We start from the raw sequence: 24,714 nt of genomic DNA on the forward strand, positions 1-24,714 counted from the left end.
ATTACATTAGTTGTCGGAAATTGTCGTTGATATAAGATAAAAAAAAAATTTCCTGTGTTTCAGTTTGTAGACCATTTTGCTTTCTCTATATAATTCAGTAACAGCTGTGTGAGCAGTGTAGACTTTAATCGTTTTATAATAACGCGATAACTTTAATAGTGAGAACCTTCGGTGGCAGAAATCAGAACGTTTTATATATGAGATTTCTTGAGTATTATACAATTATTACCGATTTTGACCATTTTCATCGTATTACATTTCAAGTTTATTTTTAGTATTATATAAAGAAGCAGAAAAAGAGGCAAGATTTATTAAAAGAGATTTTAATTAACTAAATAAAATAAAAGTTTTATTTTAATAAATTTTTCGAACGAAGAAAGTAGTCGGTTGAACCAAATGGACGTTTGGTTGATTTAACCAAAAGTTTGGTTAACTTAGCAATTATTTATTTATTTGGTTTAGTGTACTTTCTGTATTTTTATATTTAGTTTCTATTTGTTTATTTTTTTAGTATTTTTTTCATTATATTTTCCATGACAAGATTTTATTTTTTTTTTTTTGACACGATACATAATACAAGTTCAGGGTCGTCTTTCGAAAAGGTAAATGTCAGTAGATTTTTCTTGAATTCTCGATCTTGTAGCGTCAAAATTTTTGTCGTAAGCCGTGAAAAGTAACGTGGCGAACCAACATTTGCATTGCATTCAGAAAAATGTTTTCCGAGAGATGTATAAAGACTTTTTTTTCTTTTTTTTTTTTACAGTTCACACACCTTTTTAAAAAAGTTGAAAAGCTATTGCAAAATCTGTACAATGAAGTCTGCCGAGTTAAATGAGAAAATAAAAAAATGACGAATCGAGAATGAGTTTGCTATTTCGCATATAAAATACTCTTTTATATATATATCCTTTAGAAAAAAAAGCATACTACTCCTTTAATTTAGTTTCTACTTTTCAACCTTAAAATTTATGCAAATAATAATAATAATTAATGATGTTTTTGAATAAAAAATTTTAGAATTTTTTTTGAAAATAATATTTATTGACAAGTAAAAATCCTTATATCTGTATTTTTAGTAAGGTGTTTTTTTTTGGGGGGGAATTGCTTTGAAGGGTGATTCAAATAGTTGTGAAATTTAAGGTGGTCAGTTCTCGGCTGGTAATTCGGCAAAATTAATTAACAACGGTCGCAACACTTAAACAGTGTCACCTCTTGACATAGACGAACTCGTGGGAAACCGAGCATGAATTGTACCCTTGGGCTTGAATTTGATTAGTGACCTCGTGTCGTCCTTGGCGCTGTTAATCCCATCGGGCAAGTTTACACGTTTAGTGTTTGGTTGACTTCAATAATGTGTTCTTTAAAATAAACCAAATATTTCAAAATTCCCACCTTCAAAATTTATCGATTATCCCATAATAATCAGGATTTTTATTTTATAAAGAATTTTTATTAAATTTTATACTAATTTTGTTTTATTAGCGTTTGAGAGAATTTCTTTTTAAAAATTTTTTACTTTACACAATTTTTTTTTTATTCGGTAGAATTTTTTCGAAACGCCGAATTTTTATTTATCCGAAATTGAAAATGGTTGAATAAGGGCGCGATTTTTAAAATTCAATCGTAAATTATCGAGAAAAATTAGTAATTGGTGAATTTTAAAAATCGCGCCCGTCAATTGTTCAGCCATTTCAATTTCGAAGAAATAAAAATTCGGACAAAAATTCTGTTAGAAAAAATTAGTCTAAAAAAGAAATTTTATTAAATGCTAATTCAAAAAATAAAAATTCCTCTCAAAAATAATTATAAATAAAATTTTTGATAAATGATTCTATTATTTAGTAAAAAAATTATTTAATAATAATAAATATTTATTTGATATAATATTCGATTATTTGAATAAAATAATTTTTTTATAAAAATATTCTACATAATAAAGTAATAAAAAATACGAATTTTTTTTTGCTTTCATCTCACGTAAAAATTTTTTTTTATTAAAGATCTCTTGGTACTTTCTGACAACTGTAATCATGGAAGTTTTTTTTTTTTTTATTTTTCCCAGAAAAATGGAGTTTTCTGTATGGAAGAGCGAATTTATTTTATATATGGTATACAGGTATATAAAAAGGCTTTTGAACATTAAGAAAAGAAGAGAGAGAGAGTGAGAGAGAAAATTCTTATTGTAGATTCTGTATTTTATTTGGCCAAGATCCAGAATGTGTGTTTTCGATCAGAATGTCCATTGCCCCCCCCCCTCCCACTATTAACGGTTAACTCTCGTGAACTCTTTATTACCTCATTGTGTGAAGAAGCACCTTTCGTTTTCAGAACTTTAATGCTCTCATTAAGTTTAAATTCCACTGCAACTCGATGCGCGAGAGAACCTGTCATTAGCAGTTTAATTTTATCTGCTTTACAGAAATTGCATGCAATTTATTTATCTTAAAATCGACGAGATAAATTTTAGTATTATTAAAGAAATTTTGATATTTTTCTATTTATAAAAATTCATTTAAAAAAAAAAAAAAAAAAACCCCTCTTGAGTTGAATAAGTTTATCGATGAGGCCACTTTCGTTTCGTTTACCGCAAAAAGCAAAAGAGAGGAAAAAAAAAAAAAAGTCGATGCGTTGGTAGAAATAATATTGTCTTTCGCTTCGTGTAGACGGCGCGTTTTGAATGCAAAAAAAAAAAAGAAAAAAAAATACAATGAAAGAGGTGAAAAAAAAAGAAAAATGCCAAGAAAATAAGAACTTGGATGCGATCTTTCCTTTTTCTCAAATTATAAAATGAAGACTCGTTTTAAGGGTAGATAATATTTTTTATCTTTATATATACTGTTATTTATTTATATACTATTATAGAAAGAATTTTCAAAAAAATAAAAAATTTAATAGGAACAAAAAAGAAATTATAAAAAAAATTTCACTTCTTTATTTTGTTATATTTCATGTTTATTTATTTATTTATTTTTTTTTTATTTCACAATAACGCTTTTATCCTTCATATTTTCTTTTTAATATTTTGGTAGGATTTGGTAAGTCGGATCTTTCGCTAATGCAAAAATTTTAAATTTTCTTGAAGGATTACTTTTAAAACCCGCTTCTTTATGAGTATAAGCTTAGAGAAACTTTTGAAGAAAACTCTTTTACTATTTTTTGCCAAAAAAATATTTCAAATTTTCTACTTAATCATCTCTATTAAGTTTTGCATTATTATTATGCTATAATTTTTTTTTGTTTTTTTAATTTCAATTATTATTTATTATTATTATTATTATAATAATTATTATTATTAATTCTTATTCTTATTATTTTAATAATTTTATAAAACCAAATTAATAATATTTTCATAAGATAAATAATATTGTTTTATTTTTAGTTAAGAAACAATTTTTTTTTGGGAAAAATTAGCGGCACAAAAATCTACCTTACCGACTGATAGTGAAAATTTTGAAAAATAAAAATATATAATTTACCGACCTAGAAATCTATCTTGCCGACTGCTGGTAAAAGAAGTTTTTTTTTTAAATAAAAATTACCGACCTGGAAATATACTTTACCGACTGATAGTATAATAGGATTTTTTTAAAAAATTAAAATATAAAAAATTACTGACATAGAAATCTACCTTGCCGACTGATGGTAAAACAGGTTTTTTGAAATATAAAAATTACCGACCTAGAAATCTACCTTGCCGACTGATGGTAAAAGAAGTTTTTTTAAAATAAAAATTACCGACCTGGAAATATACTTTATTTATTTTTAGTTAAGAAATAATTTTTTTTTGGGATTTTTTATTGTATAAAATAGAGAGAAAAAAAACAGTCTTTCAAATATAAGGATGAGAAATTTTCTTTAACTATTTTCCAAAACATAAATAATATTTGCGTGTCGATAATTTTGTTTCTCGTGTTTGACTCATTATCAATTTTTTTCCTTTATCAATTGCAAAGATCCGCGATGTTAACTCTATTTGAAGAGAGAGAGAGAGAGTGAGAGAGAGCAAACAACAAGAAAGTAAACCCCCATGGGTAAAAATGACTTGCTTTTATAATAGAGTGTAAGCAAAGCAAGCATTTGAAAATGGAAGCTAACCTAAATAAACAGTGACACGCAACTAAGATTTTTATCCATACGGTAACAATGACTTCGGAAACACGTATATACTGGTAAAGAAAAAGTCAGATTGACCGGAAGTGGTGAAAATCGCTAAAAAAAAAAAATAAAAAAAAAAAATAAATAAATAAAAAATTGATAAAAATTTCTATAATCTGCTTAAATATGCAAATTAAGATAATTAAATTGTTATAAACGTTTAAAAAAATTTTTTTTTTATTTTTTAAACTTTTGGAACCAATTTTAAATTGAAATTTATCATTAGGAAAAATTTTAAAAAGAAAAAAGAAGAAGGGGAAAATTGTTAATAATAAATAACAAATATTTTTGAATCCAATTTTTCTTTTTGGAAGATTAATTATATTTCTTGAGACTAATTTGTCTTCTTTGTTGACACATATATGTGTAGTATCTATATGCAGTCTGGATAAAGGAGAAAGAGAAAAAAAAAGAGAGAGAGAGAGTATATAGTATAAAAAAGTACTTGAGACAATACTATAGTATGGCTTCTACCTATCCGGAAAATGGAAGCCCTTTCGACATTCCAGGCAATAGAAAAAAAAAGAGAAAGAAAAAGCACTCCACGAGTTACGAACACTCATTGCCAACCTGACTCTAATGCTCTATTCGAGGACTGGCGAGTGTTAGATTCCTATCCCCCTCATGCAAGACTCACTGATGTGCACAAGAAAGTAATTTAGAAAAAAAAAATTAAAAGTTTATTTTGCGAATAGTTAAAAAAAAAAAATTAAAAACTATTTTTTTTATTCATTAAAAAAAATAAATACTGAGGATAAGATAATATGAATTTTTATATTTTCACTAATTTTTAGTAACATATTACTATAGTAATGTGTTTTTTTTTACTAAAATTTTAGTAAAGAATGACTAAAAATTACTAAAATGTTTTACTAATTTAAATTTAATAATATTTATATTTAATATTTAATATTTATAATATTTGTATTCTTCTATTTCGAATTCTATTTTTAGTAATTTTTTTACTCAAGTTTTAGAGAAAAATTTCTAAAAGTTAGTAAAAATTTTCACATATTTTTAGTAAAATATTATTATTGTAATTCTTTTTTCACTAAAATTTTAGTAAAGAATAACTAAAAATTACTAAAATGTTTTACTAATTTAAATTAGTTTAATATTTATATTCTTCTATTTTGAATTCTATTTTTAGTAATTTTTTTACTCAAGATTTAAAGAAAAATTTCTAAAAGTTAGTAAAAATTTTCACATATTTTTAGTAAAATATTATTATTGTAATGTTTTTTTTTCTTTTTATTTTACTAAAATTTTAGTGAAAACTGACTGAAAATTAGAAATTTAGAGTAAAATATAAAAAATATATTTTTAGTAATATTTCTTATTTACTAAAGTTTTTAGTAAGAGCTGTCTAAAAATTAGTAGAAATTAGCTGATTCCGATAAGAAGGAAGGTATATAACATGATTTCTTTAAGTACATTGTCTCGAGCTGAAGGGTCTCTTGACACCTTTATAACATCAACCTTTTAACTACTTCAGAACTTGACAACTTTAAAAAGAAAAATATGTGAAGAAAAAAAAAATCAACTCAATTAAATTAGTTATCTCACGAACCATCTTTTATAAAAGATGAAGACCATACAGAATATAAAATAGTAAAAAATTTATTTCAACAAAAATAGAGAATTTTTTTTTTTTTTTTTTTAAATATGAGATGGGGTACCATTTTTCGATATAAGAATTTTTCTCAAGGAAATACATACACATATATATGGGTGATGATTCAAAAAGTATCCCATTTGAATAAACTGATATCAGCGAGACATTCGTTGAAATATTCAATCATTTCAACGAGAGACGACACGCTGAAGCACCAAACGCGCTTAAACTCCAGGGAATATGTGCGCTTTTGGTGAAAAAGAGAATAAAGGAATTGTAGACATGGTATTTTTACTGAAAGTATTGTTCTCATACATTCTTATCTGTCAGCCATAGAGTTACAACTTGACAGCCGCCCTACTGCTGTCTTGTAATATCTTACAATTTTATGAGATTGTATGTGACAACAAATATGGAGGGATATATAGAAAACATTTTTATCTTCAAAATAATTTTGAAAACCACTTACTCTCTAAATTTGAATTAGTAAAAATCTTTACTAATTTAGATTAGTCACTCACTTTTTGCTTTAGAATTAATTAAATTTTACTAATTGTTAGTAAAAGTTACTAATAATTATTAAAATTTTACTAATTCAAAAGCAAAAAGTGAATCACTAATTTAAATTAGTAAACATTTTCACTAATTCAGATTTAGAGAGTACTAAGTAAAAATTTTAACGAACCTGATTTGTCTTTCCTTTTTAGTGGAAAATTTTGGAAAATTAAAATATAAAATTACTGACACAGAAATCTACCTTATTGACTGATAGTAAAGAAAATTTTGGAAAATTTAAATATAAAAATTGCCGACATAGAAGTCTACCTTACCGATTGATGGTAAAACAGGTTTTTTTGAAAATAAAAATATAAAAATTAACGACCTAGAAATATACCTTGCCGACTGATGGTAAAATAGGTTTTTGGAAAATTAAAATATAAATATTACGGCCACAGAAATCTACCTTACCGACTGAAAGTAAGGTGGATTTCTATATCTGTAATTTTTATATTTTAATTTTCTAAAAAAAAACCTATTTCACCATCAGTCGGTAAGGTAGATTTCTACGTCGATAATTATTTTTATTTTTAAAAACCCTATTTTACCATCAGTCGGTAAAGTAGATTTCAATGTCGGTAATTTTATATAATAATTTTCAAAAAAACCTGTTTTACCATCAGTTGGTAAGGTAGATTTCTATGGCGATAATTTTTATAAAATTTAACTAATTCTAAAGCAAAAAGTGAGTCACTAATTTAAATTAGTAAACATTTTTACTAATTCAGATTTAGAGAGTACTAAGTAAAAATTTTAACGAACCTGATTCGTCTTTCCTTTTTAGTAACATTTTTTTAATTAATAGTAAAACATTTTAGTAAATACTAATTCATTACTAAAAACCTTTTATTCTAAAGTTAAATTTTACTAAAAAAAAAATTGTTTTTCATTTCAAATTTATTTTTTTACTATATTAAATATTTTAATTATAGAGACTCTTACAGCAATGTTATATTTGACTTGACTAGGTCGTGATTATATTTCCCTTGAATTGCTCAAAAAAAAAAAAAAAAAATGCAACAAAAAAGTATAATTGTACTCTTATCGTCCAACATGCGCATGTTCTTCCTTTGCATCATATCCAGGAAACTTGATCTTATAAAAAAAAAAAAAAACATCCTACAAGGGAATTTTAACAGCGATAAACGTGGCGTTGAAAATTTTTATATTTCGACAATCTTGTCGTGAGATTACGAACGTTGATTGATTTTTTTTTTCTTTTTTCCCTCTCTCTCTATATATATATATATATATATATATATATATTCATAATCGATGTGAATTTACGTAACTCGGCCTTTAGCGCAAACATGCAATTGCACTTTTCTCTCATTAGTAGCTCGTCCCATATAGTGTCAGTGACACATTATCTCTGGAAATCTGTACATGGTGCACAGTAATACACGCACGTTTTACATTGCACGTGCTGTACTGTCCGAACATCATCAGGAAATCGCGATACACGCTTTATATATAAATATATACACATAATCTATAACTCTCTATTTTCTATATATATATATATATGTATATAACAAACGTATTCAAATGCACACACGTGTCTCGATCGATTCTCAAATGTGCGAGAATTTATTTGCTTTGACAAAATTCCTGAATAACACACTGATCGGTATACCGTTATATTCTTTGGAATTTTCATCCATAGTAAAAGGTTACTCGAGTGGAATTTGATCTTTTGAAAGAGTACGTGACGGAAAATTCAAGGAGCGAGCATTGAAAAATACTTAAATAAATTATTCAAATAAATGAAAAGGTCATAATGGGAAAATAAAAAAAAAATAAGATTAATGCATTTATAAGAAAAAATTCCACATTGTTCATTATTATTATTTTCATTATATATATATATATATATATATATATATATATATATATTTATTTATTTATTTATTTATTTATTATTATATATATATTATTATTATTATATTTTATTATTTTTTTTTATATATATTTTATTATATTTCTATTATGTATTGTTTTATATATTGTTTTTTATTTTATTGTATTTTTATTTATAATTTTCCCAGTATTTAACCATACAGTATATATATGTGTGTGTGTGATAATTTAATTTTTCTAATTAACGATGGATGTGTGAAATCCGGATATCCTGGGAATCGCAAGGAATTACCTGCGCGAGTGAAATCTGATTATGGTTTAATTTTATACTTGTTCCCTTTGTGACATCTGCAGTAATTGAAAGATCATTTTACTTGTCAAATCAAACAGAATTTAATCTACACTACCCTCATATTATTTAACATTTATTGACCTCACTTCATATATATATATATAATATTTAAACTGAAAAAAAATTAAAAAATACTGGAAAAAATTATTTGCTTCAAAATAATCAATTTATTATCAAATAAATATTTACTTGAATCAAATAGTTTTTTATATAAATTATAAATAAACTCTATTTGAAGAATGAATAACTTTTGTATTTTATTACAAATGCTTAATTAAATATTTTAGTAACTGTTATCTTCATTTCCGTAATGATAGAAAATATTCGTAACGTCTATCTTTATTTGAAATAAGTTTAATGACCTTGTTTTCACGCGTGTCATTTTCTATAATAATTTCAAAACTGATCAGTCTTGACAATAGTATTTTGATAGAGACATTTAATTATTGACGAGTTTTAATTAAATTTTTAATTTACCTAGGTATTTATTATTATTTTTTTAAAATGTTAATTATTTTTTAAGGTAAAAAAATTCATCCATTAATCAATTTGTATATATAAATCTGTTAAAAGTTTTTCTATTTCATATCAAAAATAAATAAAAAATAATTATAAATATTAAATATATTTTTTAATAAAATATATAAAATAATACATAATAAATTATTTTTTTATTTTTTTAAAAAAGGTCAAGGAAAAAAATATTTAGTAAATAAGTATTAATAAAAAAAAAAAAATAATATAATAATTATATATCAGCCAAAATAATAATAATTATTAATTTTTGTTCCAGAATCCATAATGAGAAGAATACGGTGACATTACGGAAAAAAATATATCATTGAGGACGTCAATCATATTTATCAATAAAAAATATCATTCAGAAACTATTCATATCACAGATAATTTAATTATATAAAAAGAAAAAAAATTCTAAGGAATGAAAAAAAAAATTGCCAAAAAAAAAAATCACTGTGATAATAATTAATTAAAAAGTGTCAAAAAAGAAGTAACAGGCTCAATTGTGTGCAGAAATCGATTAACTACATATCTGTGTATATATATATATATATCTATATATATATATATTGTAGAGAGAAATCCTTGAGAATGTTTTACGAGTGCTCAATTCGAAGTCGGCTTTTATCGCAGGATCGATGGAATGCTATCGGAGATCCTTCGAGTGCTAAAGATCTCTCTTAACGAATCGAAGATCACTATCAAATGATTCGGCCTACCAGAAAGTTTGCCAGTGAAAATGATTTCAATTGAATAGAAATCTCTCTGTGCGGTTTAATTAGCATTCTGAAGTTGAAACTTTGCGAGGAAAAGACTATTACTACTAACGAGATAAGAGTGGCTGCTGAGTAAACAAGAGGAAAGAGAGAGAGAGAGAGAAAAAAAGAAGGTCAAAAGATGCTGCTAAGATAGCGGAAGGTTAAGAAAGAGAGAAAAAAAAGGTGAAAATCGAAAAAAGAGAGTAATTTAACAGTAAAAAATAAAAATAGAAAAAAAAGAAAATGGTTTTTCCACGACGAAGATCGCTGTGGTTGAAAATTGCAGTGTTGGGCGGCGCAATATGGATCACAGTTTGTTTTCTTCTTTACACTGAGGATCGTACAGCGGTTGCTGTTCAAGATCTTGGACCTTCAGCACTTGGTGTACCACAAGTTGCCAATGGCTTTGTTCCACCGGCACAATCTCTCAGAAGAGAAACACCTGGCAATGGACAGAGTAAACCAAAAATCAACCAAGGTGTTCCCGAGCAAGGTATGTGTTTTATTTTTTTTTTTTAAAAAAAAAGAGAATTACTTTTTCTAATTTTAAAAATTCGACATAAAACATTACATGAAAACCGAGCACTAAAGCAATTTGTCGTTTCCCTTTATTGCAACTGTACGCTCGAGTCCAACTTTGGTCCAATGGGATAAAATTATTTTCAGAAGCACTATAGCAGACGTACCATTCCAGTATATGTCTAGTGCTTACAAAATATATATATATATATATAGAGAGAGAGAGGATAATATTCTAGTAAAAGATAGTATAGGCAAACGCAAGAAAGCTCTTAGGAACTCATACATACATGATGGTGTTGTTATGATAGCGATATGGTCATCAAAATCATGATTATCTTCTAGAGAAATTTTATCACTTCATTTCATATCTCGTGTGTTAGTTTCTTAGTGATATTTTTTTTTCTCTAAACATTACATAATAGATAATTTTTTTTTAAAATTAATTACTACATTTTCAAGGACATTGATTTTTTTTATCAAATACTGTTGCCTGGGTTTAAAAATTTAGTATAACAAACATTTTTATTGGTAGATTAATTTATTTCATTTCATTGACTAATGCATTTTCACTGTGATACATGTAAATTAAAAAATCCGATTTTCAAAATTAAAATATAAAAATTATCGAGATATAAATCTACCTTACCGACTGATAATAAATTTTTTAAAAATAAAAATTACCGACCTAGAAATCTACCTTACCAAGTAATGGTAAAACATGTTTTTTTTGGAAAATGCTAATATAAACATTACCAACCTAGAAATCTACCTTACCGACATATATTAAAAATTTTGAAAAATAAATAAACGAAAATATTACCGACATAGAAATCTACCTTACTGACTGATGGTAAACAGGTTTTTGTAAAATTAAAACATAAAAAATTAGCGGCACAGAAATCTACCTTATTGACAGATAGTAAAAATTTTGAAAAATAAAAATATATAAATTACTGACCTAAAAATCTATCTTGCCGACTGCTGGTAAAAGAAGTTTTTTTAAAATAAAAATTACCGATCTGGAAATATACTTTACCGACTGATAGTAAAATAGGATTTTTTTAAAAAATTAAAATATAAAAAATTACTGACATAGAAATCTACCTTGCCGACTGATGGTGAAACAGGTTTTTTGAAATATAAAAATTACCGACCTAGAAATCTACCTTGCCGACTGATGGTAAAGTAGGTTTTTTTTGGAAAATTAAAATATAAAATTACTAACACAGAAATCTACCTTATTGACTGATGGTAAAGAAAATTTTGGAAAATTAAAATATAAAAATTTAACGACATAGAAATCTACCTTACCGATTGATGTTAAAACAGGTTTTTTGAAAATAAAAATATATAAATTAACGACCTAGAAATCTACCTTACCGACTGATGGTAAAATAGGTTTTTTTTGGAAAATTAAAAGATAAAAATTACTGCCACAGAAATCTACCTTACCGATTGATGGTAAGGTGGATTTCTATATCTGTAATTTTTATATTTTAATCTTCCAAAAAAACCTATTTTACCATCAGTCGGTAAGGTAGATTTCTACGTCGGTAATTTTTTATATTTTTTATAAAAAACCTATTTTACCATCAGTCGGTAAAGTAGATTTCTATGTCGGTAATTTTTTATATTTTAATTTTCAAAAAACCTGTTTTACCATCAGTTGGTATGATAGATTTCTATGGCGATAATAATTTTTATGGGTTCATTTTTCAAAAAACTGATAATTTTTTTTTATCAACACAGGTGGCGGAGTTCTTTTAGCTCCAAGAGATATAGATCCTGCAGCACCTGGTGAGAATGGAAGACCAGTGGTTTTACCAACAAATCTTACTGTTGAGATAAAAAAATTAGTGGACGATGGATGGTTAAATAACGCCTTTAATCAATATGTCAGTGATCTCATCTCAGTTCACAGGACACTGCCAGATCCTCGGGATCCATGGTGAGTCATTTTTATTTTTTATAAATTGAAAATTTATTATAAATTAAAATTATTCTAAATCTGAATTTTGTAAAAAGTTTTCAATTTTTGAATTGGTTATTGACTTTTTGATTAAGTTTTTATAATTTTCTAATTAAAATGTTAATTAGTATTCCACTTGTCACTGTAATTCATATTTAAATAGATATTTATAATTTCAATCCAGTGATTTTTTTTCGCTTGATTAACGATATATTGATGTTTTATATTTATAAGTGGATATTGGATGTCGAACAGATTGATTTTGTTTCTTTTTAAGAATATACAAAAAAAATTCAATTGATTTAATTATTATTTATAATAATTAATAATATTAATTATAAAATAATATTAAAATTGAAAAATTACAAAACTTTTTTATTTACGAAGTCTTTATTAACGTTTTCATTTTGAGAGTTTTTTTCCTCAATATTTTTTCCTTTTTTTTGCGCATAGCTTCATTTTGTGAGTTTTGTAATTATCATTTTGAAGAGAAATGAGATGCGAAAAGAAAAACATATTGTTCACCGAATTTTTTGAAACGGGGTACGAAACACACTTGCTAGTGGTTATGGTTATCATCGTGGTAAAACCGAGTGGAATCGAGAACAAGAGGTCTTTTCGTTTTACTACTATTGAAGCTCACTAGGCAGTTTTCACGTGACTCGCAGCTGTGGATCTTTAGAAACGACAATTTTGTCTCTTTTCCGAGGTTTTTTGTTTTTCATTTTCATAATTGTGCCTGAAAAATTATTTTTTGGGTAATTCTTATTTTCAAATTGAAACTATTGTATTATTTCTCAATATAATATATAGAAAGTTAGTTGAAAAAGTTTAAGAGTCCCTTGTGCTTTATTCTACGCTTTAAAAAGTGTGGGAAGTCTTACATTTTTTACATGGCTTTTCCCAACGAGTTGAAACGAGACTTTACGTTTGAGAAATTGCCTCTGCAGCGTGTCCAACAGCAAAGAAAATTATTATCATTATTCTGGCACCGTCGAGTAGAAGCAGAAGCTGCGCACACTTTGTGCTGGTGCAGCAGTTCGCGTATATATATATATATATATATATATATAGCGTACGATTTCGTTAGGAAATATGTTTTGCGGCCGATCGTAAATTTTGGACCGAAACTTTCACACAGTAGAGAGAATTGTGCGCAAAGGGGAATTAGTTCCATGAATATTAATTTACATTTACATGATATTAAGCGACATTATCAGGACAGGTGGGTAAACTTCCTTAAGAGCGCCTGTTGTCGCTGACATCGCACCACATATACATATATATATATATTATATCGAGTATCGCAATTAGCATGTTGGGAAAAAATCTCTGCCAATATTCAAGAATTTTCCAATTTTCGAGAGGAACAAAAAAAATTTCACCTTTTTTAAAATTAAAAATTAATTTTAATTAAAAATCAATTGTTGGGAAAAAATGTCTGCCCTTATTCAAGAATTTTCCAATTTTTTAGAGGAAAAAAAAAATCTCTGTCCTTATTCAAGAATTTTCCAATTTTCGAGAGGAACAAAAAAAATTTCACTTTTTTAAAATTAAAAATTAATTTTAATTAAAAATCAATTGTTGGGAAAAAATTTCTGCCCTTATTCAAGAATTTTCCAATTTTTTAGAGGAACAAAAAAAAATCTCTGTCCTTATTCAAGAAGTTTCCAATTTTTTAGAGGAACAAAAAAAATCTCTGTCCTTATTCAAGAAGTTTCCAATTTTTTAGAGGAACAAAAAAAAATCTCTGCCCTTATTCAAGAAGTTTCCAATTTTTTAGAGGAACAAAAAAAATTTCTGTTTTTGAAGATTAAAATTTAATTTTAATTAAAAATCAATTGTTGGAAAAAAATCTCTGCCCTTATTCAAGAATTTTCTAATTTTTTAGAGGAACAAAAAAATTCTCTTTCCTTATTCAAGAAGTTTCCAATTTTTTAGAGGAACAAACAAAAATCTCTGTCCTTATTCAAGAAGTTTCCAATTTTTTAGAGGAACAAAAAAAATTTCACTTTTTAAAAATTAAAAATTAATTTTAATTAAAGATCAATTGTTGGGAAAAAATTTCTGCCCTTATTCAAGAATTTTCCAATTTTTTAGAGGAACCAAAAAAAAATCTCAGTCCTTATTCAAGAAGTTTCCAATTTTTTAGAGGAACAAACAAAAATCTCTGTCCTTATTCAAGAAGTTTCCAATTTTTTAGAGGAACAAAAAAAAATCTCTGCCCTTATTCAAGAAGTTTCCAATTTTTTAGAGGAACAAAAAAAAATTTCTGTTTTTGAAGATTAAAATTTAATTTTAATTAAAAATCAATTGTTGGGAAAAAATCTCTGCCCTTATTCAAGAATTTTCAAATTTTTTAGAGGAACACACATAAATCTCTGTCCTTATTCAAGAAGTTTCCAATTTTTTAGAGGAACAAAAAAAAATTTCTATTTTTGAAGATTAAAATTTAATTTTAATTAAAAATCAATTGGCATGTTGGGAAAAATCTATCTTTAAAAATTTTCTAATTTTTGGAGAAAAATTTCAGTTTTTTTTTTTTTTTTTTTTGTAAATTTTATGTTACATATTGTCTAGATCACTTTGCTTTTATTTTAAGAAAATTCTAGTCTCTGCATCGTGTTTATCAGAATTTTCCGCTGAAATTTTCTTAGAATATTCTCTATATCTATTCAACTATGCAGATGAAGTAAATGTAATACACTTCTCATTCGAGTTTAAGAAGTTTTAGTTTGTAGTCAGTACACTCGGGCTAAAAATTAATTAAACTTGTGTTTTATATCAAGTTTTTAAAATGGGGGACAAAAATTGCTTTTTTTTTTAAGTTGTTTTAAAATTGGACATTTGCAAAAAAAAAAAAAACAAACTAATTTTCTCATTATATAGATATATTTAATAATTTTCTTTGTAGTAAAATAAATATTTTTCCAATTAAAAATATTATTTTTTTAATTTAAAAATAAAAAATGATTTATTTCGAAAGGCAATAAATAATAATTTGAAGTATTTTAAAAATATATATTTTTTTTAATTTTGAAACTGAGTGTACTGAAAGAGGTTCAAAGTTGAAGGTAATTTTTTTTCCCCTACCCTCATGTGCAATAAGACCTGTGAAAGAATGAAGACAACCGAAAAAGGGCATTAACCATTAAATTCTACTCTCCGCTTTGTTTCGCCATGTGGATTTTAGTGTAGAAAATTTTTTTTTTTTTGACTTTTCCTTTGAAAAAGGTTTTTGGCTTTTAGTTTAATAAGGGACCGTCTTTCACGACATTTGCCAACAGAGCCAATTATTGTGTTAGTGTATTTTCTGACGTGAAATTAGCAAGAAGGTGGGGTTTGGCGTAAATGGTGTACCATTTCCACTATGTTGTTGATGCTGAGGATAGGGTTTGGGATAGAGCAAGTGAGAGAGAGAGAGGGAGGATGAAACAAACGCACTAACTCGAATGCAGATGTGCGCTCATACCTGGTTATCTCCAACAATGTTCCATATAGATAATATTCAAGTTTACCTTGCAATATCTCGTAAACTGTGACATCTGCAATTCATTTCATTTATGCAAGTAAAGACTTCAATACTAATTATTTACATATTAGAAAATACAATTATTATTTACCAATGTACGAAAATTTACTAATTTAGTTTTTATTTCACTGTAAATTTTATTCAATTTACTTGCTAAATCTGAATTTGTAAAAATTTTAACTAAGAATTAGTTTTTTGCTTTTGAATTAGTTAAATTTAACTAAAAATAGTAAAAAAAATCGTTATTAGTTAAATTTTACTAAAAATAGTAAAAAAAAATCGTTATTAGTTAAATTTTACTAATTCATAGAATTCATTTACTAATTATTATCACGATTCATTAGCTGAATTTTACTAATTTATTAGTTAAAATTTTTTTCTACTATTAAATATTTACGTTTTACAAATTAATAGTAAAAAATATTTTTTTACCATCGAATTAGTAAAATATAACTATTTAATAGTTGAAAAAATTTGTTTACTATTTAATTACTCAAATTTAACTAATGAATTTTTTTTTACTGAAGAATTCGTAAAATTTAACTAATAGTAAAAAAAAAATTTTTTACTATCGAATTAGTAAGATTTAACAAATTTAAAAGCAAGCAGTGAGTCACTAATTCAAATTAGTTAATATTTTTAATTTTTTACTAATTCGAAGTTAGAGACAAAATGGTAAATTTTACATATTTTATTTAATTTGAAAATTTTATAGTTTTTATTTAATTGTAAATTTCATAGTTCTTATTTAATTGTAAATTTTATAGTTTTTATTTAATTGTAAATTTTATAGTTTTTTACTCGATTGTAAATTTTATAGTTTTTCTTTGATTGTAAATTTTATAGTTTTTATTTGATTGTAACTTTTATGGTTTTTATATAAGCGCATTTATATATATATAAATTATTACATTTAAATTTTTTTCTCATATATATATGAGAAAAAAATTTAAATGTAATAATTTCTAAAAGAAGAAATAATTATTATCAAATTATGGTATTTTACTCTGAATTTAAGAGTTGTTTAGTAAAATAAACACAGGCACTTAAATTTACATGTAAAAAGGCTTTTTTTGAGACTTTAAATTGATAGTAAGAGTTGCTATAGAGAAAAATCCGCACAATTTCGTATACCAGTGCACAATAATCGTTGAATAACCTTTCATGCATTTTTCGCGAGACAATGAAATATAAATGTTCCGTTGAAAAATTTAAAATTGTCCCTTCTGCTTTTTCTACATATATATATATACAGTGATTATTTTATGAATATTCGTGCAAAAAAAGAAGGACCATTTTTTAATTTATTATTTTTTATTTAATAGAAGAATTTTTATTCTATATAAATTAAAAAACATTTTTATTAAAAAAATTAAAAATTTATTAAATATGAAAAATTAAATATTTTTTTTACTGATAAGAAAATAAAATAGTTTTCTGTTGAAATGTGTTTTGACAATGGTCAACCTTTATTAACTAATAACTGTAATTAAATAAACTTCCGTATCCGGTTATATACTGTAATTTAACTTTGGTGTCACTTGTTGGAGAAGCTCAGCTTTCTCTGGTACAATTTACACCAAACAGAAAATTTTCATGTTGTGTTTTAAACTTGATTCATATACAATATAAATAATATGGAAAATATTTGTTTAAAAAAAAATTAATTTTTCATAATTTTTTATCTTAGGAAAATTTTAACTTGAAATTTTATATTCCGCCAAAAATAAATTAATCATTAATTTAATAATAATAAAATAAAAATAAATAATGTTTATAATTAAATTATTGAAATTTCTAATTAATTTCTTTTTTTTAATTGTTTATTGGAATTTTTTTTTTTTTTTTTTGACTATTTCCAAATTTAAAGAGTGTAAATTAATATTTTGAAGCAAATTACAAGCCTTTTTGAATAATTTTCAACTCGTTTGAATTTATTGACGCTTCCTAAATATAGAAGATTGTTGTTTAATTGTTTCCGTGTCTTGACAAGTTTCCTAAGATTTCGAGTCAAGACTTAAATCTGCGCTTTGCATTTCGTTAAACACAAATCCTTTGTCATTTTGGAACACTCCTCAAAACTATTATATAGCACACTTCTCTATGTAATTAAACATCCTTTCAAAGTAATATTTTATTTTCAAAAAATTATGCCTAATTTAATAAATAATTTTATTTTTAATTTTTTTTGAAATTCATATTTTTGAATAAAAAAAAAATTTTAAATAACAAAATTAAAATTATAAATTGAAATTGATAATTAAAATTATTATATATATAATAATGAAATGCTTGGTCTGTCCTAACTAGAAGTTGGCCTTTTCTGATTTCACGTATTTTTTTGAATAGTAATCTTATGACGTGTCAAATTTTGACAATTCTTTTTCTCATTTTTGCTAAAGTTGTATAATTGTGTTTCCAAATTTCGGAATAAGTTTCTTTAAAATTCCAAATTCGAAAATTCAATTCACAAAGCTGAAGTACACAACGTTTATCAACGAAATTTTTTTAAAAGTTGTATATTAATTCAAAAATTTTACAAAAAATTTATGATGAGAAAAAAGATGCGCCTGGAAATTTCGTACAAGATAGAAATTTGAAAAAAATTTATTTTTAAAAATTAATTTTTAAGGTACCAGGGGCCAACGAATATCTATTAAATATTAATTATAAAAACACAGGCCTCGAATCAACTTAAAGACACAAAAAAGTCGTTTTAGTCGATTTATATTCCAAAAAAAAGTGGATTTGTTTTTTAATTTTAACAAAAATATTTTACAGATTTTTAAATAAAAAATCTTTTTTTTTAATAATAATCCTTTTCGAAGGGTTAGAGTTGAAATTTTTAGAAATAATTAAATTTCAAAAGTTATTGTTAATTTTCAAACAATTATTAAATTTTACAGAACTAAAAATAATTTATCAAACAATTTTTGGGAAAATATTTTTTAAATTTAATTGAATTTTCAAAGATTTGAAATTGAGATTTTTGAAATTAATTGAAACTTTAAGTGTTTTGTAATTAAAATTTTAGATGATTTCACTAAAAATTTATTAGAAAATGAGGACAAAATACAATAATTTGAAAATCATTTTTAATTGAAAAATGATTTCAGATAGTTGAATTTTCAAAGAATATTATTAAAATAGTTAAAAATAATTGAATTTCCTTAGAGTTATAATTGAAATTATTAAATTTCAAAAAAAAAAATTTTCGATGGAAAATTTTAGAAATAATTAAATTTTAGATGCTTTTAAATTCAAATTATTGAAAATTCAATTAATTTTGAATTCAAAATTTTGAGAATAATTAAATTTTATTTGATTTTAAATTTGGAAAATAATTGAATTTCAGTTCATTTTCAATTGAAAGTAAGTGATTGATTTTAAATTGAAAATTTTTTTAATAATTGAATTTCAATTAAAATTTTGGAAAATAATTTTATTTTAGTCAAATTTTAGTTGATTTTGAATTTAAATTTAGAAAACAATTGAATTTTAGTTGATTTTGAATTGAAATTTTTGAAAATAATAGTACTTTAGTTTTTTTTTTTTTTTTTTTTTTTTTTTTTTTTTTTTTTTTTTTAGATTTCCCGCGTACACCTTTTTAAGGCTTTTACGCTCTCTATACCCCATCTTTTAACCTCACCTTTCCTCCCCTTTTGAAAATCCCAAATTCCCAAGTCCCCAAATTGCGGTCCGTAGCCGACTTTTATTAGAAGTATTCGCATTTGCCTGACCCTTTCTTGATCAGAGTAGAGGGAAACTACGGAAAACCTCTACTGAATACAGCCGGTTTATTGACTGTCGAGTCATGAATGTACATTTAAATAGTCATCCAAATGCACAAACATATCCTCGACGTCAAACCTCCCGCTTAGTATATCTCGATTGCAGCGAAAACACCAGGGCTATAGCGGGTACCGAGGCGGTCACCCATCCAAGTACTAACCGTGCTTGGAAGTGCTTAACCTCGGCGACCGCAAGCCAAGACGCTTCACCGCCCGAGCTATACTATCGGTTAATAGTACTTTAGTTTATTTTGAATTGAAATTTTGGAAAATTTTAAAAATATTTGAATTTCAATTAAAATTTTGAAAAATAATTGTATTTAGTTAACTTTTAGTTGATTTTGAATTTAAATTTGGAAAATAATTAAATTTTAGTTGATTTTGAATTGAAATTTTTGAAAAAAATTGAATTTTAATTAATTTATAATTAAAATTTTTGATTAGAATTGAATTTTAGTTGATTTTGAATTGGAATTTTAGAAAATAATTGAATTTCAATTGAATTTTTGGATAATAATTTAATTGAAGTTCATTTTTGATTGAAAATTTGGATAATTAATTTTGAATAGAAATTTTAGAAAATAATTGAATTTTATTTCATTTTTAAATTGAAAACTTGGTAAATAATTAAATTTTAAATTGAAAATTTTGGATAATTATGGGATTTTTAATTGCTTTTGAATTAAAATTTCGGGTAATAATTGAATTTTAGTTTTTTTTGAATTGAAACTTTTAAAAAAATAATTCAATTTTATTGTGATATTTTTTTTTTAAATTATAAACAATTGTTAAATTTCATAAAAATTTTAATTGAAAAATAATTTTGATATAATTGAATTTGTGATGTATTTCATTAAAATTATTAAAAATAATGAATTTAGTGAAGAATCATTTTAGTTCAAAATTTGTTAAATAATTGAATTGAAAAAGATCTGAAGAAGATCTACATTTTATACTAAAAAAAATGTATTTTATTTACATTTTTTTTTCAAATCTAAAAAAAAAATGTCGCATTTTATTAAAATAAGTCGATAAAAGTCGTATATTTTTGAAAAAAGTCGTATATAATCCGAGGCCTGTAAACATATAATTTTCATTATTATTATTTAATATGTAATAATATTCTAAAAAATTAAATTATTATTGATAATATTAATCTTTAATTTTTTTATAACAAACAATTAAATACTCAATTTGTCGCTCTTGCGCGCGTTTAATTTTGCTAGTTGTAAATTAAAATTATTTAAAATTATAAATGAAATTATTGTATAAATGAAAATTTTGATTTTTCACTATATATATATAAATTTATTGGATGAAATCTCATCCCATTACTCTTGGTAACAGACTAACATTGTCTCGTTTTCTTGACTGTCGATTTGGTACAATGCGACATTGAATAGAATATATCAGAATAGAGGCTCTAGGTAATTGGATTCCAGAGTACCAAGCATCCTTGTTTCTTGAGAAATCGATCTTGCCCAGTAGGAATTGTATGATCTGACCCAACAATCGAGGGAATACAAAACGAATTGCATGACAGAACCAGAAAAGTTTTTCCCTATATCTTCAAAGTTAGAATATAGGTATATGATTTCAAATGCCTTGCATTTTTTCCATTACGTTTCATTTTTCATTATTGGGAAACTGTATCCTCCGATACCAAAAAAAAAAAAAAACTCTTTTTGGAATTTTATTTTTTTTTTTAAACTTCTTCTTTTAACGAAAATTAGTTCCAATGAAAATAAACTGTATATGAGAAAGATTAGTATAGATAGATGAGAAATAAAAAAGTTGCAAAACTTGGAAATTAGTCGATTTTCTAATTATGAAAGTAAAATCAGTTTATTTTTTCATAGAGAAATTTTTCCCCCAAAAAAAAATTAATTTTGCAAAATAATTAATATACTATCATTATAAATAAAAAATTTTTTTTGTTTTGGAGTTTTTATTTTCAAGGAAGCTTTTCCGGACCTTGTCGATTAAATTTTACGAAGCGAAGCTAACACGTAACATGGAATATATATATATATATATGTTCGCTGAGATAACTACTGCCACGCTTCAAAGAATATAATTGCCTCATAAAAATAAATCGAAAGGAAGATTTTTTTTTCAGGTAAAAAGAATAGAAGAAAAGAAAATTATATTCAAATTCAAGTGAGAATTATTGCTTGAAGAATTTTTATACTTTTGTGTAAAAGGAAAAAAAAAAAAATATAGTGAAATTTAGATCTATATTTTTTCGTATCTATATAATTTTATGAAAAATTGCACCGCGACTTTTCTTAAAAATGTGTGAGAAAAGGTGAGCTTTGAACACCTATTTTTTTTTCTTTTTTTGCTCGATTCACCTGGACTGCCAACAAGCATTTACCCTTCCATTATTCAAGCAAGCGCACATCTCTAGTCTCATACACACGTAAACGTGGTGCAATGTTCGACAGTAGTGAAGGGGGGAGGGGGGGGGGATTCGTAAGAAGAGAGAAAAGTACTTTGTCAGTAAGGGAATTCTATACGAATTTCCAATTCTTGTGCGATATTTTCCTCGCGAGTAAGCCCAACGCTCTATATAGTGACTTAATGTGAATGCCAATTTTTCCAAGAAATTTCGCCCCAAGAAAATAATTAAGACGAATGCTAGCTCAATTAACAATTATTTATTTCATTTTTATTTTTATTTCATTTTATTTTATTTTATTTTTTTTTATTTTATTGTATTGTATTTTATTTTATTGTATTTTATTTTATTTTATTGTATTTTATTGTATTTTATTTTATTTTATTTTATTTTATTTTTAATTTTTATTTTTATAAACAAAAAAAAAATTGTCAACGTTCGTATAATCAAAAACATATTAATTTGATCGGAAATTATTTTTTACAAATTAAATTTATATTGAAACACATTTTTTTTTTAAATATTAATTTTAATTAAGAATGTTAAAGAAAATTATTTATTGATGTTAACACACACACATAGACAAAATTTCCAAAGAGAGATGATTCTCTCCTCTCCTGTATATATGTGTGTGTGAAGTACAATTGACGACAGAATTCCTTCCAAAGTTTCCGCAGACAGGAAAACTTTAGTGGTATTGTTTATCTCTGCACGTGATTGTCTGTCGAAACAAGAGAGGAGAGAGACCATTGACAATGATTAAAAGGTTCTCCCCCCCCTCTCATCCCCTTCTTGATATTCGCCAAGGAAATCATGAATATATTTCTATTAAAATAGTATTGAGAAAAAAAATTCTATTAACTGTATATAAAAAAAAATAATTAATAATTAATAATAATAATTAATTTTTTTTTGTGGTACAATATTGTTGTTAATTTTATAATTATTTATTTCAACAATTATTTTAATAATTTCTTTAATAATCAATTGATTAAACATAATTAGTTTATAATAATTAGTTTAATAATTTCTTTAATAATTTCTTCAATATTCAGTTAATTACACAATTAGTTTAATAATTATTTTAATTTGTTAAATTAATTATTAAAGTCAATTTATTTTGCTATTAAAAAAAAATTACATTTTTGATTCCAGAAAATTTACGTTTTTCCTTCAAAAACATTTTTATAATTATTTAAATAATTATAATTATTTAATTGTTAAATTAATTATTATAATATAAATAAATAATTCTTTAATTATTTATGTAAATAAATCATTTTAATTATTATTTAATTATTTAAATAATTATAATTATTTAATTGTTAAACTAATTATTATAATATAAATAAATAATTCTTTAATTATTTATGTAAATAAATCATTTTAATTATTATTGAATTATTCAAATAATGATTAAATTGTTAAATTAATTATTATAATATAAATAAATAATTCTTTAATTATTATTTAAATAAATAATTTTATCTAAGTATATAAAAATAATTATTCATAAAATTAATTATTCATTTAATTATTTATTTCGTCTAATTTATTAAATTATTTATTCATAAGGAAAATTATATAATTCGTGTTTTTTTTTTGTTATCTAAAAAAAAAATTTCCAATAAAAATAAAATGATTTGAATTGTTTCATAGAAAACAATGTTATAAATGTAAAAGGTTAAAAAATGTTAAAAGTTAAATTAGTTTAAATTCGCTGATAATAGTGATTCTTGTTGCAGTCACTCGTGCATAGAACCACACAGCATCTCTCTTCTCTATATAACGAAGATGTATCTATTTGTATGTAAGCATTCAGCTGTGAACACGTTCTAGCAATGAATCACTATAGAAATTTGCTTTTAAATTGATAGCTCGATTCAGATTGACATTATATATATATATAAGAACGAATTGTTATATACGCGATAAAAAATCTCATTTTTGTTTGATAAAAAAAAAAATCCTAATATTTTTATAATTTAAATGATTAATTAACTACATTTTATATTATACGTATAATAACACAGAAAATTAAAAGGCATTAAAATAAGCTGCAACGCTTATTATTTTAATCCAATTTTGCTTATTTTAATACCAAAATGGATTAAAATAAGCAAAATTGGATTAAAATAATAAGCGTTGCAGCTTATTTTAATGCCTTTTAATTTTCTGTGAATATAAATAACAGAATATAAAATAATAAAAAAATATATATAATATATAAAATATAATACAAATAATATTGAGAGAAATATAAATAAATATAATTATATTGTATTATATATATTATATATATAAAATTATGTAATTATTATGATTATTATAATATATTTAAATAATTAATCAATTATAATTAATTATTTAAAAATATTTTTTTTCCTATTTGCTCTTCTTTTTATTTATTTATTTAAAAATATAAATTAAATAAAAAAAAATAATTGTGAATTAGAAAAAAAGTAAATTAAAAAAAAAAACTCCGATTTTTATCATTTGAAATTGAACTTTCTGATGTTCAAGAACTTTGATTTGTCGAAGAGCTGTGCAAACGTGAATATAACGAGCGTGTACGTGCCACCGATCAATTTTCACTGATTATCCAAGAGGTATGAGATTCAAAGCTTTTGCCGCTTTTTAATTTTTTTTTTTTTTTCACAAATAATTCACGCGAGATATAGA

General features: G+C 24.4%; 1 protein-coding gene across 3 annotated transcripts in view; it reads left to right on the plus strand.

Annotated features, from left to right (window-relative positions):
- LOC127276575 (putative polypeptide N-acetylgalactosaminyltransferase 9) overlaps nt 1–24,714 on the plus strand; it is a 125,211-nt gene that overhangs the window by 66,206 nt on the left and 34,291 nt on the right. For all 3 annotated transcript variants that reach the window (XM_051297105.1, XM_051297107.1, XM_051297106.1), the window contains 2 exons: nt 9,334–10,310; nt 12,089–12,287. In XM_051297105.1, coding sequence (XP_051153062.1) covers nt 10,061–10,310; nt 12,089–12,287 — 449 coding nt within the window. In that variant the 5' untranslated portion in view covers nt 9,334–10,060. The remainder of the gene's footprint in view (nt 1–9,333; nt 10,311–12,088; nt 12,288–24,714) is intronic.

Source organism: Leptopilina boulardi, unplaced genomic scaffold (assembly GCF_019393585.1).
Source record: "Leptopilina boulardi isolate dan_hultmark-lab unplaced genomic scaffold, ZJU_Lbou_2.1 LbouV2_150, whole genome shotgun sequence".
NCBI lineage: Eukaryota > Metazoa > Arthropoda > Insecta > Hymenoptera > Figitidae > Leptopilina > Leptopilina boulardi.